This window comes from Lipotes vexillifer, unplaced genomic scaffold (assembly GCF_000442215.2).
Source record: "Lipotes vexillifer unplaced genomic scaffold, Lipotes_vexillifer_v1.1 scaffold608, whole genome shotgun sequence".
Classification (NCBI taxonomy): domain Eukaryota; kingdom Metazoa; phylum Chordata; class Mammalia; order Artiodactyla; family Lipotidae; genus Lipotes; species Lipotes vexillifer.
The window spans coordinates 118,547-133,896 of record NW_006792830.1 but is presented as its reverse complement, the minus strand read 5'-3'; the positions used below and the strand labels follow the sequence as shown (position 1 = coordinate 133,896).

Here is a 15,350-nt window from a genome sequence, read left to right as displayed (position 1 = left end):
ATATACACACACACACACACATATATATACATACATACATATATATATATATATATATATATATATGTGTGTGTGTGAATGCTATGTATGACCATGTGCCTAAATGGAAAGTACTGAATCTAGAATTAAAAGCAGTAGACTGGCAATGCCGGAGAAGGGCAGAGGAGGAGGTTTGGGGTAGATAATCCCAGAGCTTCAGGCTGATAATTGGCAGATGAGACCGAGAAGAGTGGGTAGGAAGATGGTGGGAATAGTTAATGGGCGGTCAACCTCAAGTATCTGTCACACCCAAGGAGAAGAAGGGAATTCCAGTTTGGGAGGAAATAGTGGACCAAAGAGAGGAGTGGGATGATGTGGAAACTGGTGGTTAGGAAGACAGAAGCTAATATTCAGGGGCTGGATGAGAGATTTCATGGTGTCTGAGGTTAGTTAGTTAGTTAGATAGTTGGTAACATGATAGTTGGTAACAAGTTACCAACATGTTGGTAACTTGTTGATAGTTGAACCATTACCTCTTTATTTTGGATGGATTCCTCAGACTTGTCAATAAAGTCTGACTTGATGCTATTCATAGAGCACAGAGGAATTGAGCTGATATCTTTTTCAGTAGAAATATGCCATTGAGTTCATCTGTTCATCAGCTTTTTTAATATCCTAAATGAAGAATATACATGTTACCACTAGAAGAATGCCTTAAAAATTCAAAGCAACTTTATTAAGCATCCCTCTAAAATTGTACTGCCTCTGTTATTGAAAGTGGTGTATTCCTGAGCAGTTCTTGCTAAAGTTTTCAGACTCAATACAGAGACAGTAAGTCCAACTCATACTAAAATGTTAGTGAGTAACAATAGCTTTTATTGTGCCTTTTCCCCCAAAGACCTGTACAATTAACTAGAGAAAACAATGTCTTAATTCAACAATTATTCCACTAGCAAGGACGGATCTTAGTAAAAGGAGTTTGTGAGGGAGATGACTCAAATATACCCTCTCTCTGATCCCTTCTTCCCAGCCTTCTCTGGAGCTTACAAATTGATAACATATAGCAAGGCAGTTAAATGTGAGGTTGGTCCTGGGCCCGAGATAGATCTCAGGAGACAATAACATTTCCCAGGCTTGCCACTGCTGCCCATTCCAATCTGACCAAAAAGCAAAATTGGCGGGGCCATCTCCAAAAGAATGAGAAATTCCGAAGCCATCAAGTTAACCTTAAAGCTGCTTAAATCATAGAATAGGATAAAGTTCTAAACCAGATTGCTCTAAGTCTAGTTTTTGTTTTTCTTGCTACTCCAAGAAATAAAGGAGTTTCAGTGAAATAAAGGAGTTACATAGTCTCTGTTCATCTGAATGTGGTGCGAGTAAATTTGTGACTTCCTCGTGAGGAGATGGGAGGAGAGAAGACAGAAATGAAGAGGCCAGTTAGGGTGATGGTGGCCCTGACCGTGGTGGGGAGTAGAGACGGAAAGACTCAGATAATTTTAGGTGCAAGGGAGAGTATGTACACGGAAGGCTTCCCAGGGACACTGTGATTCTTTAACAAGAGTAACAACTGTTAATCAGGCATTTCAAACTACCATGAACTTTAACCAGCTATCCTAATATCTTTAATCAGACATTCCTTTATGCTATCACTTTCTTTTTTTTCAGTAAATTTCTCTACCGAGAAAGAAATTTTTTATTTGACATTTTTTCAGGAGCTATTTACTTTGTGGCAAGTTTAAAATAAAATTTTTACTTCTCATAATAAAATTTTCTAAAGAGGTGCTTTAACAGATCAAAGACAATTCCTTTTCCTGAGAAGGCTGCTAGACAAAATAAGAATGACAAGAAGTTTTGGTATGTATGTATCGCTACCTGTTTTTATTTCATTTTTGTGTGAAAACTCACTAAAGGAAGCTCACAGACTCACTATATCTGTAAATAATTATGTACATGCTAGATAAATAATTACAGCATTGAATCTGTACCTGATTACAGCAATAACCATGGTTTGAACTTTCCTTAAAAGTTTGATCGGATAACAAACGCTAATGCTAAGAATGGTAACATAATAAAATGTATTATGCTAACAATAATTCTAGGTACTTTACATAATTGAACTCGTTTAATACTCAATATAATTAATTAGTATGTTATTATTTTCCTCACTTTACAGTTTAGAAAACTGAGGCACAGAGAATTTAAACAACTTACCCACAGTCCTAAAACTATTAAGTGGCCAAGTAAGGATTTCAACTTGCTGTGTCTCCAGAGCTTGTGACTGTAACCATTTTCCTATGCTGCTTTTTGGGATTGATTTTCTTAGCAGCATTAACTTTGTAATACTTATAAAAATCATGAATTGTCATAAATTGATTCATTTGGACACTATAGGCAATAGTGGCAAATAAATGCATCCAGAGTTTCAGAAATGTGGTACTGTTTATGTAGCTATCACGTATGTTATGTTTACTATACATTTCCCAGAATATTAGAGCTGTTCATTGAGTATTAATATTTAAAATTGTATTATTATATCAGAATGAACATTATTTTAGGTAATCAGAGAGTACTAATCCATTTTGAATATGGTATTTTAAATTTTTATACACTTATACCGCAGACACTCCATTTTTGTTTTCCTTATGTTGTGGAACTCTTTCACCTAAAACCTAGAAATGGAGTTTTAGTTTAGTTATAATGAAAAATAAAGAAGTGTTGCTTCAAAGAAAGATCTGAGTGTAGTAGTTTTTTAAAATCTCAAAGTAGTGTTAATTTGACCACAATTATTTCCTTTTATTGTTACAACTATTAGTTTGAAGATATTGAACTTAATAACTTCATAAATTATTAAGTCTACTGTGGAATGAAAATCACGCAAATTCAACTGGAAAATAACAGGTACATTTTATTTTTAAAGAAAAATATAGCCTAATATAAAATAAAATCGGAATCAAGCAGTTTTTAAATCAATATAAGATTACATTTTCAAACTTTTAATTTTTTTTATTATCATTGCTTTAGAGGATGTGTTTAAAAATCCTTCATTCTAGAATTGTGGAGAAAGCTGGGGTTTGAAACTCTAAGTTTGATGAGATGGAGACTCATAACTTTCTAAATTTCCTAATTTGTGAAATAATAATGTTGATATTAAAAATATAATCAGAAAGTTGAAGAAGTAAAATAAACCTGAAAGGTTGATATTAGTTGTCTGCAGAAGACCCCTTGGAAAGAAGGCTGCCTTCCAGACCAAGAGATGAAGGCAGAATGAAGAAGAGAGCTAGAGCCTAATCACTATCACTTATGTTAACGCGCCCTAATGAAAGAACCATGTGAAATTCAGTAGGCTAGGTCATATGAATGCAAACATGTGGATCCTCAAAAACAGGAGTTTGTCAGTGTGCCTCCAGGATTATCATGCCTCCTCTTCATTGCCTAATATGAGCTTTCTGGTCTCCCTGTGAGAATTTGGTGTGTACACGGTATGGATATATGTGTGCATCCTTTCATTCAGCAGATAGATGTTGAGTGTGCCAAGCACTGGGGTAGGTGCTGCCGACACAGGAAGTCTCAGCCTTTTCATAATCTGACCTTCATTATCCAAATTTTCCATTATTCCCCCAACACTCATTACTCGTGGCAGGCTGGTCTCCTTTCTGTTTAGTTACAAACCAAGTTCCTTATTACTTCCACATTACCTAGATGTCTCCTCATTTTCCACCTCTTACCTTTATTATTTTTAAAATTTTATTTATCTATTTTTGGCTGCATTGCGTCTTCATTGCTGTGTGCGGGCTTTCTCTAGTTGTGGCGAGTGGGGGCTACTCTTTGTTACGGTGCGTGGGCTTCTTATTGTGGTGGCTTCTCTTGTTGTGGAGCATGGGCTCTAGGTGCACAGGCCTCAGTAATTGCAGCATGCAGGCTCAGTAGTTGTGGCACATGGGCTTAGTTGCTCCACGGCATGTGGGATCTTCCCAGACCAAGGATTGAACCCGTGTTCCCTGCATTGGCAGGCGGATTCTTAACCACTGTGCCACCAGGGAAATCCCCCTCCTACCTTCTTGCCTTCAAGATTTCTTCATGAATACTTCCATGGGTAATCTAGTTCCCTATGTCCCCATCAATCTTGCTTCTTATTTCTACAAGTTGTAACATCTGTATGCATGATTCTGCATTTTGCCTCTGTAGCTAAGTTTTAAGTCTTTAAGTACGGATTGTGTCTTATATTTCTTTGTGTTTTAACAAAAAGATCACGGAATATAGAGTTAGATTGCTCTGGATCTGCCACATACAAGATTTGAAGCCTATTTGTAGTGTGCCTGGCAAATATTAGGTACTATTTAACAATTAGCTCTTTAACTTTCATCATTGTTTAGCACAATGCTGAGGATATTAGACTTACTGAATTTCTTCACTAAGGAACCATAAATAAACCTTGGTTGCCTTGTGAAACCTAGGATTATAATTCAAGACTTCTATTTTCTAGCATGGCGTGATTTCTGAAAAGTCAAAAGAAAATCTGCAAATGTACATTATGTCATGTAAACATTACCTGTGACATCGCAAGTGAATAATATAGACCCTGTTTTGCCATTAGTTCAGTATGTGTTCCTTTTTCCACCACCATCCCATCTTTTATAGTCACAATCATATCTACACTTCGAATAGTGGAAAGCCGGTGAGCTACCACAATTGTAGTCTGACCTTTCCTTGCCTATAAAACAATAAGCATAGAAAATAAATATAAATTAGCAGAAATAACAAACTCTGAATATTCAAGAAAACTTCTTATAGTATTATTTAAGTATCAAAGAATCTTACCTCTGGATATAGAAGTTTGAAAACATTGATTAGGGAGGCCAATAGAAATTAAAATAAAAAGGCAGGAAGTTAGATTCCAAATTGGTGGATTTATAAAACCATAGTATCTTAGAACTAGAAAGGAAACTAAAGACCATTTAATCTGAGCCACCTAACAACTGCCTGGCTATTAGTAACTAAAAATAACTAAGTTTAAGTAACTTAAACTTATTATTTCTTATTTTTTCATCTCTAAAATGGGGGTACAGATTCAAGATAATATGTTTTTAACTTTTTAACAAATATTATATATCAATACATATGGAAAAGTACACATAAGTGTACAGATAATGCACTTTCACAAACCAATTACATCCAGATGCATAGTACCCAGATTACAAAACATATCATTACCAGCACCCTGAAACCCTCTTCAAGCTCTCTTCTAATCACTGTTACCACTCACCTACACCAACGGTAACCACCCTCCTAACTTCTAACAGCTTAGATTTATATTGTTTAGTTTTTTTCTTTTATATAAATGGACTTATACAGTACATACCCTTCTATGTCCAGGCATTTTTGTTTAACATTATGTTTTTGAGATTCGTCCATTTTGTTTTATATCATTGGAGATCATTCTTATTGCTTAATAGTATTGCATTGTGTGAAGATACCACAATTTATTTTCCATTCTACTGGTCATTGACATTTGGGTAGTTTCAGGGTTTTCCTATTATGAATGGATTCCTACACATATTTACTTGGTGAACATATGTCCCCAATTCTTGTAGTTGTATACCTAGGAGGGGAATTATTGAGTCATAGGCTCAGCTATTTTAGATTCTGCCAAACAGCTTTTCAAAGTGGTTGTCCCAGTTTATAAATGTTTTCCAACAGTGAAAGAGAGTTACGTTTACTCTCTATTCTCACCAACACTTGGTATTTTCTTTGTCTGGCAAGTGAATACTATCATATTGTGGCTTTTATTTGCACTTTCCTGGTGACTGATAAAATTGAAAAACTTTTCATATGGTTAGTGGCAATTTGGATATTCTCTCCTGTGAACTGTATGTTTTTGTTTGTTTTTCTATTGGAACTATCTTTTTCTTGTCAATTTTCAGAAGTTGTTTATATATTCTATATATGAGGACTTTGTCAGATACTATGTATTACAATTATTTTTCCCCCCTCTGTACTGTTGTTTTCGCTCTCTTAATGGTGTCTTTTGATGAATAAAATTTTAATGAAGTCCAATTTATCAACTTTTCTCTAATAATTTATATTGTGTCCTGTTTAAGAAATCTTTATCTACTCCAATGTCACTCGAATGTTTTCCTGTCTTTTACAATCTTTATCATTTTGCCTTTCATATTTAGATCTATAATTCATCTGGAATTGACTTTTGTGTGTGGTGTCAAGTAGGAGGCAATGGACACTTCCCTATGTAGTTAACCAATTGTCCCAGCAGCATTTTTGGAAAAAAAAAATCCTTTCTCTATTGCATTACAGAGCAGTTTTTGTTATGAAATCAGGTGACCATTATTTTGGGTCTGTTTCTGTATTCTGTATATTGTTCTACTATTCAGTTTGTCTATAGGTCTTTATATATACTAATCTAAGTCTTCTAGATTTATTGCTACTCTACAAGATTGTCTTAACTATTCCTAAGGTAATATATTTTTTGTAAATGCTTAGCACAATAACTGATACGTTTGGCATACTACAGGCACACTAAAAATTTCTGGATATTCAAGGACTGACAGTTAATATTATTACAATTATTATTACTGCTATTTATTTTTATCATTCTCATATTTTATCCTTATCTATTACAGAGAAGGAAATTGGAGCTCAGAAAACTTTAGAAGCTTGCTCAAGGCTTCAGCCAGTCATGGCAAAGACTGGTATACTAGAATCTGGTATGATGTTCTCTATTCTCTAAAAAGGGTCTCTCCATTGCAGTAGTTGATGAAGGACATAAGTATTTCTTTCAAACCCCTCTATTCCAAATCTATAAGAGAAGGAAACTTGAAAACAATAGTTATTAAGATTAAATAACAATGTGGAAACAGATTTATGATATAATATTATATGGAAAAAATACAGGAAAAAAAGTTGCATCAGGTTATAACTAAGTTAAAAAAAATCTATCCATAGAAAAAGACACCTATATAGTAATGTAGCAAAATACTAAGAGTGCCTATATTTAACTATTGGGCCTATGTGTTGTATTTTTCTTGTTTCAATTTTCTCAATTTTATTTAATGTATATGCATTTCATTTTTGTTTAAAAGAAAGCTAAAACAATTTGGAAAAATATGTTCCATTTTTAATAGCTTTTGTTTTTATGAGTAATATCTATATGCTCATGAGCAAAAAGTAGATGCTATTATGAAAAACTGAAAATACACTGTTTTGATTAAAGGCCTTTTTAACTATTATATTTACAGCACCTTATTTAAAATAAAAAAGGATGAAAGTTATATTCTGATATATTTGGCTAATATTAAGGTGATCATCTAAAGTATCATCAAAAGAAGGACACTCTTGAGTGGGACAAAAGGGGCAAACTGGAAATTTTTCAGGACAACTGGGAGATGTAATTATAACTTAAAATCATTTGAATTTATGGTCTAGGGTCAGGAAATTTAAAGAGAAATCATATATACCACTCAGGTTCCAAATAGCAGTAGAGAAATGCTTACTATGTATATCGAATATTCTACCTGGGCATTAATTTGAAAAAATACCCAGGGAAATAGGATTGGGAATGAAGACACTATAACTTATCAAACCTAGGTTTCTGCATTAAGCAAATATTGTTACTAAGTTTGGCTCTTGAAACAGACTTATCTGTAAATATCATATACATGTATGCACACATATATTTATGTCAGGAATACATGCACATATATAAACGTATTCAATAATGTATACACATATACATACTTGATGTGTATGCATGCGCATTTTGCATGCACATTTTGTACTCAAGCCAACCAACATGCATGCGCATTTTGTACTCAGCCAACCAACAACCAAGAATGTTATAATTTGGGTTAGTAATGAGGAGTGATGCCTAAAGTTCATAGGAGGGGCTAAGTCACTGTATCACAGTCATCTAAAGTTCCTCCTAGTTGTGGTGGCAGTAAAGAGATCACTGGCAGAACCAGCTTCATGGGTGTATGAACTATGGAGTTGCTCAGGGCCCCATGCTTAGAAGGGTCCCACTCTTGGTTTAATGCTCTGCTGTTGCCATCTTGTAATTCTTAATAATTTTTGAGCAGGAGGGCCCACATTTTCATTTTCACTAGGGCGCTACAATCATGTAGCTGGCCCTGATTATTGTTAAAGTTAAAAAGGTTTCCATGTGGGTGTACCTAGCTGGTTTGTCTCAAGCATAGATATTAAGAGAGCTTTTTAAACAGGTAGATAAAAAGAAAAAAAAAAGGTAATTTAACATCTATCCAAGGTAGGATTCCTTTTTGTCATGACCTCAATAACATTCTAATAATCAGACTGTAATTATTATTCAAAGCATCTAAATTTGTATTACAGTTAACCTACATCTCCTGTCACATAAAGTAGATCGAATAGTTACTTCTGCCCTCAGCAGCCCTACCTGTGTTTCAGACTTCTTTTTTAAAAATACAAGATAATGAGACAAATATGACTGGCACCAAATTCCCCTTGATTGTTTTAGTCTGAAAGCAGATCATCACACTGCATGAATAGCTAAGCAAGCAACAGACTAGGAATGGAGTCCACTGTTTCAAGTAAAACTCACAATACAGTAACTCTGACATATATAACAATGGACATAACTGTTATTGTATTACATGCTAATTAAGTACAAATGGTAAGCAATCTCATATATAGACCATAAAGAGTACCATGTTTATAGAGGAAATCTTAATTTTCAATAATTTTTTCATCATTTCTGTTCTCTGGAGTCACAGTTTCTAGGTTTGAGTCTTGTTTCTGCCATTTCTTTGGGACTGCAATCTTAGACTAGTTGCTTAACTTCCCTGAGTCTTAGTTTCCTCATTTGTTAAATGGGGAAAATTATTCTACCTATATTTTAGGGTTATTGCACAGATTAATATTCTTGGTACCATGCCTCAAACATGGAAAGTTTGCAGTAAATAATAGCTTTCATACTATTAACTGTCTTCATGCTGCAGACCCTTGACTATTTACTGAGAGCAAGCCCAAAGATAAGTCAAGGTCTTTAATTTTGAGAGAGCTAATAAGGGAGGCATAAAAATAATTACAACATAAAGTAATAAATTTGTAATTGAAGTTATATAAAAATACCACAGGAGTGCAGAAGTGATTAACTGTCTAGTTGAATGAAGATTGTCAAATAGATGATTTTGAGTAGGGTCTTAAAGAAAATAGAAGTTTGCCAGGGAGAAAAAGATGAGGGGTAATTATGATAGAGGCTAGAGCAAATCAGGCAGTTGGGCTTAAAAGGGCATGCATTCAACAGGTGAATGGATAGGTGCACATATACAATGGAATATTACTCAGCCATAAAAAAGAATGAAATAATGCTATTTGCAGCAACACGGATGGACCTAAAGATTATCAAACTACGTGAAATAAGTCAGACAGAGAAAGGTAAATGTCATATGATATCACTTACATGTGGAATCTAAAAATTGATACAAATGAACTTATTTACAAAACAGAAACAGACTCACAGAAATAGAAAACAAACTTATGGTTACCAAAGGGTAAAGTGGGGGGAAGGGATAAATTAGGAGTTTGGGATTAGCAGATACAAACTATTATATATAAAATAGATAAACAATCAGACCCTACTGTATAGCACAGGAAACAATATTCAACATCTTGTAATAAACTATAATGGAAAAGAATCTGAAAAAGAATATACACACACACACACACACACACACACACACACACACACACACACATACACACATATACATATATCTGAATCACTTTGCTGTACACCAGAAACTAACATAACATTGTAAATCAACTATACTTCAATTAAAAAAAGGGCATGGATTTGTGAAGAATATTGAGGTTCACATGTAGCAGAGTTGTTTGAAGAATGGAAGGTCATGGAGCTAGGAATAGAATTTAGGGCTAGTTAATGTAAAGCAATTCTAAAGAGTGTTTCTTCTGTACGGAACAGAATTTACGGGAAGTTTCTGAACAGGGGAAAGGTGCATATAAATGAAATTTGTTCTTTACAAATTATCCATCACTCTGTATTTACATATGGTTTCAGGACTTTTAAGGTCTTTCTAAACCCTTAGATTCTATTTTTTCCATACAAGCTATTTTATCATGTTTTTGAGATTTGAGAGGTTACAAAAAATCAAGGTAAAAATGTTGATGCTGTGGTAAATAGCTACAGACATAATAGTTTGAATTGTTTTTATTGCTTTTTTCTCTTTTTACTCCTTAAGACAACTTAATTTATATATATATATATATATATATGATTAATTATTAACTACTGATGGCAAAAATAATTATTACTTTTGAAAATATCTTACATTTTAAAGAATGTTAGAGTTTAAAAGGTTCTATAACTAACAGTTCTCTGTTTGGTTTTGCTCACACTGTCCCATGAGCTGATTTGGAAAGTATGCTTATTTTCCTCTAAGAGATAGAGAAACTGAGGCTCAGGAAGTTATGTAATGGATGTCAGTCCACATAGCAGGCCGGTGGTAATGCTGAAATGCACACTCAGGTCCTTTGAATGCTTTAAGTCCACAAACCCTGCTGCATCTCTGTGAGATGTCTTCCTGTTAATGTGACTAAAGCCCTTTGCCTTGACTGCTTCTTATACCCTACAAGTTTTCTTCTCCTGTACCTTACACCAGCACTAAGAGTAGGCTTTTCATTCGGCCTACTCTTTTTGTACACTTCTGTAAACAGTTTTACACATGAACAAAGTAGAACTATTTAAACCCCTTGTGTTGAAATGCAGGTAATGATGAAAATTACTGATCCTTAATAGTGATCTTACAATACTGAGCATGCATACTAAAGAGCTATTTTCAATTCTATAATATATACTTCATTTAAATAATATTTATAAACTCTACTCTCTAATAGTTTATACTGTATAATTTTAAAAATGGGTGATTTCTGAATTTTGTAAAATATAAGAAATAAATATATTGGGAAAGGAGAATACCAAGGCAGTGCCTCAAAAAATGAACAGTCAGTTGTATAAAATAAAAGACAGAATTTTCCTTTGAACCAAGATGGAGTATCAAGGATAAGATTTATTCTCCCACCTGAAATCAAGAAAACAACTGGAAAAATGGTTTTCAAAACACTGAATATTTTTTAGGCAATGAAGCACAGTGACCCCTTGAAACACAGAAGGTGAGTACTAAATTGCCCCAGTTTATTTCCTTGAAAGAATTTTCAGGGTGCAGTGTGTGGAGGAGGAATGCAAGTGGAGTTGGTTGACTTGCTGAGTTAAGGAGGTGGGGTTAAGGGTCTGGGAAGACCAAGACAGCAAGAGTTCACAGAGAAGAGTGCTACAGAGGAAAAAAATGCAGAGAGAACTTGGGAAATCTTTAGAGGATCCCTCTCAAGTATTCAATGGAGAACTGACTGTAGAAGAATGTGGAAACTACTCAAGGCTAGAGAAGGAGGCACCTGAAAGGATTAGAGGGTATCATACCTGTTCCAACCAGCATGACTGTGAAACTTTATAATTCACGGGGGCATTGGGTAGAGTACTCAAAAGAGTCCTGCCTCCATAGTGGAGAATACTTTGCTTTAGACTAAAAATAGCTCTGGTCTAGCCTAACAAAAATTAAAAGCAGAGAAAAACTGTCAACTTGTTTCTAAGTAAAAGTTGCATCTCTCAGCAAAAGTCAAGAGTATTTCTAAGAATATAAAAATAACCAGAACCCTACAAGGTAAAATTCACAATTTTTTTTTTTTTTTTTTTTTGTTTGCGGTATATGGGCCTCTCACTGTTGTGGCCTCTCCCGTTGTGGAGCACAGGCTCCAGACGCGCAGGCTCAGCGGCCATGGCTCACAGGCCCAGCTGCTCCGCGGCATGTGGGATCTTCCCGGACCGGGGCACAAATCCGTGTCCCCTGCATCGGCAGGCGGACTCTAAACCACCGTGCCACCAGGGAAGCCCATTTAGCAATTTTTGACACCCAATAAAAAATGACCAGGCATGCAAAAAAGCTAGAAAATACAACTAATAACAAGGAGAAAAATCAATTAATGGAGACTGCTCCAGAACTAACACAGATGTAAAATTTAGCAGACAAGGACATTAAAGAAATAAATAGCACTGGAAATGGTAAATACATGGGAAATTATATAATTTTTTCCTTATTATTTAAATCTCTTTAAAAATAAATGATGATTTAAGCAAAAACAACAACAACAACAACAACAGTGAAAACAATGTAGCATTGGGTTTATAATACATGTGTAAGTTTGTAACACATGTATATTACTATTAGATAATTAGATAATTATAATAATAATAGCTTGAAGGCCAGAAATGGAGGAACTGAAGTATACTAATGTAAGTTCTTTTTACTATATGAGAGGTGATGTAATATCATTTGAAGGTAGATGGTGATAAGTTAAAGGTATATACTATAAACCCTAAACCCATCACTGAAATAACAAAGAGTTATAGCTAATAAACTTACAAAAGAGATGAAAAGGAATCATAAAAAGTACTCAGGTAATCCAAGTGAAGGGAGAACATGAGGAAAACAGCAGCAACGGCAGAAAAATAGCAAAGATGATCTATTTAAATTAATTCATATCAATAATCACATTAAATGTAAATGGTCTAAATACTCCAATTAAGTCAAGGATTGTCAGACTGAATACAAAGCCAAGAACCAACTGTATGCCACCTACAAGAAACACATTTTTTAAATAAAGACACAAATAGGTCTACATTAAAAGGATGGAAAAAGACATACCATCATAACTCCAAGTAAAAGAGAGCTGGGGTGGGCTATATGAGTATCAGAAAAAGAAGACTGAGGAGCAAAGGACATAACCAGAGTAGAGACGTTTATTTCATAATGATAGAGGGATCAATTCATCAAGAGGACCTGACAATCCTGAATCTTTATGCCCATCATAACAGAGATCCAAAATACATGACACCAAAATGGATACAACTGCAAGGACAAATCCAATCTACAATAATAGTTGGAGAATTCAATATCCCTCTCTCAATAATTTATAGAACAAGTACACAGAGAATCTATAAGGATAAGGAAGACTTGAATAACACTATTAACTGACTTCACATAATTGATATTCATAGAACATTTCGCCCAACAACAGCAAATGCACATCATTTCCAAGTCTACATAGAATATTTACCAAGATAGACCATATTCTGTGTCATAAAGCAAGTCTTAATAAATTTTTAAAAATTCAAGTCATACAAAGTATGTTCTCTGACCACAAAATCGTTAAATTAGAATTCAATATAGAAACATCTCTGGAAAATTCCAAAATGCTTGGAAACCAAATAACACTTCTCAAGTAAATGACCTCAGATTCAACCTAAGAAAACAAAGAGGGAATAGCAAGTTAAATTTAAAGTAAGCAGAAGAAAGGAAAAAATAAAGATCCAAGCAGAAATCAATTATATATAAAGAAGGAAAATAAGCCATAGAGACATCAGTATAACAAAGAGTCCAAAGATAGACCCATACATATGTGGACAAACTGATTTTCTACAGATGTGTAAAGGCAGTTCCGTGCAGAAAAACAGTCCTTTCAACAAATATTGCTGGAACAACTGCAATGTGCAAACAAAATAAAACAAAACAACAACAAAACAAACCTCTCACTATACAAAACACCATGAACAGAAATTAACACAAAATTTATCATAAACCTAAATATAAAACTAAAACTATAATACTGCTAGAAGAAAACATAGGGGAAAATATTTGTGATCTTGGATTTGGCAAAGATTTCTCAAGCAGAACACTAAAAGCTTGATTTAAAAAAGAAAAAATGATAAATTGAACTTCTTCAAAATCAAAGTCTTCTGTTCTTTGGAAGACCCTCGTAAGAGGATGGAAAGACAAGTCCCAGATGAGAAGAAATATTTTCCAATCAGTTATCTGATAAAATCCTTATATCCAGAATGTAAAGAATATATAAAGAACTCTCAAAACTCAAAGACAAGAAAACAAATGACCAATCAAAAAATGGTATGAGCATAACCTGTGAACAGACACTTTAACAAAGAAGAGATCTGGATGGTCAATAAGCACATAAAAATGCTCAACATCATTAGTCATTGGGATAACTCAGATTAAAAGAAAAATAAGACACATATTTCTAAAATCAAAATTCCTGCATATATCAAGTATTGACAAGTATGTGGAGTAGCTGGAATTCTCATATATTATAGGAAGGTGAAAGGAAAATAGTTTTGCACTTAATTAAAAAGTTAAACATACTCCTATCATAAGATTCACCCATTCAAATCCTAGGTATTTACCCAAGAGAAATAAAAGCTCATGTCCACAGAAAGACTTACACATGAATGTTCAGAGCAGCCTTACCTATAATATTTAAAACCTGTAAACAAACCAAATAACTCAAGTGGGCATCAATACCAATAGCTCAAACTGTGGTATATCCATATAATGGAATACCATTCATCAACAAAAAAGTAAGGAACTACTAATACATTCCACAACATGCACGAGTCTCAAAACAATTATGCTTAGTGAAAGGAGCCAGACAGAACAGGATACATACTGTCCGATTCCATTTACATAAAGCTCTAGAAAATACACACTAGTCTATAGTGGCAGTAAACAAATCAGTGGCTATTAAGAGTCAGGGAAGAAGCATTGGGAAGGTTGGGATGCAGTGGTTACAAAAAGCATGTAAAAATTTTTGGGAGTGATTGATTGACAAGCTTGACTGTGGTGATGGCTTCACAGGTACACATATATGCCCAAACTTTTCCAATTGTATACTTTAGTATGTGCAGTTTATTGTAAGTCAATTAAACCTCAAAAAAACTGTTAAGAAAAAGAAAGTCAAACAAAAGAAACATCGGTATACAGCAACCCAGCTGGCCATTCTTGAAGTTCTGCAAGAATCCCCAATGAGACTGAGACATTTTAATGAATGTTATGTAAATATAATGAAAAAGCAGATTGAGGAGCAATTAACTGCATTGTAGGTAGGAAGATTTCTTTTTCTTAACTTCAGCAAGGGCTGATAATGGACATATGTGAGTTTCTATAGATGATATTTATGTGTAACATACTCTGCGGTAGAAGAGAGGTCTAAGTACTACAATGCTTAGTGCTTCCTTTATTTTTCATATTGCCAAATACATAGACATTTTATTAAACTGATGAGTGGATAATATTTGGGGAATGAGTTTTTATTCTTTGCTGTTTGTTTTCCTCAGTCTCTTATTTACTTTTATGTGGTAATTCTAAGCCTTGCTTATATAGAAACATTCTTATGAATGCTATGAAAAATTAGTAAAAAATGTAATTAGCTTTTTCATTTTAGTTTTTTTAAATACAATTTTT

At 34.1% G+C, this 15,350-nt stretch overlaps 1 protein-coding gene across 1 annotated transcript in view; it reads right to left on the bottom strand.

Moving 5' to 3' along the window:
• Window positions 1-15,350, bottom strand: part of LOC103083163 (ATP-binding cassette sub-family B member 5) — a 119,765-nt gene that overhangs the window by 55,346 nt on the left and 49,069 nt on the right. The window contains 3 exon segments of the mRNA XM_007466020.1: window positions 513-611; window positions 613-654; window positions 4,529-4,690. Of these exon segments, the coding sequence (XP_007466082.1) occupies window positions 513-611; window positions 613-654; window positions 4,529-4,690 (303 nt within the window).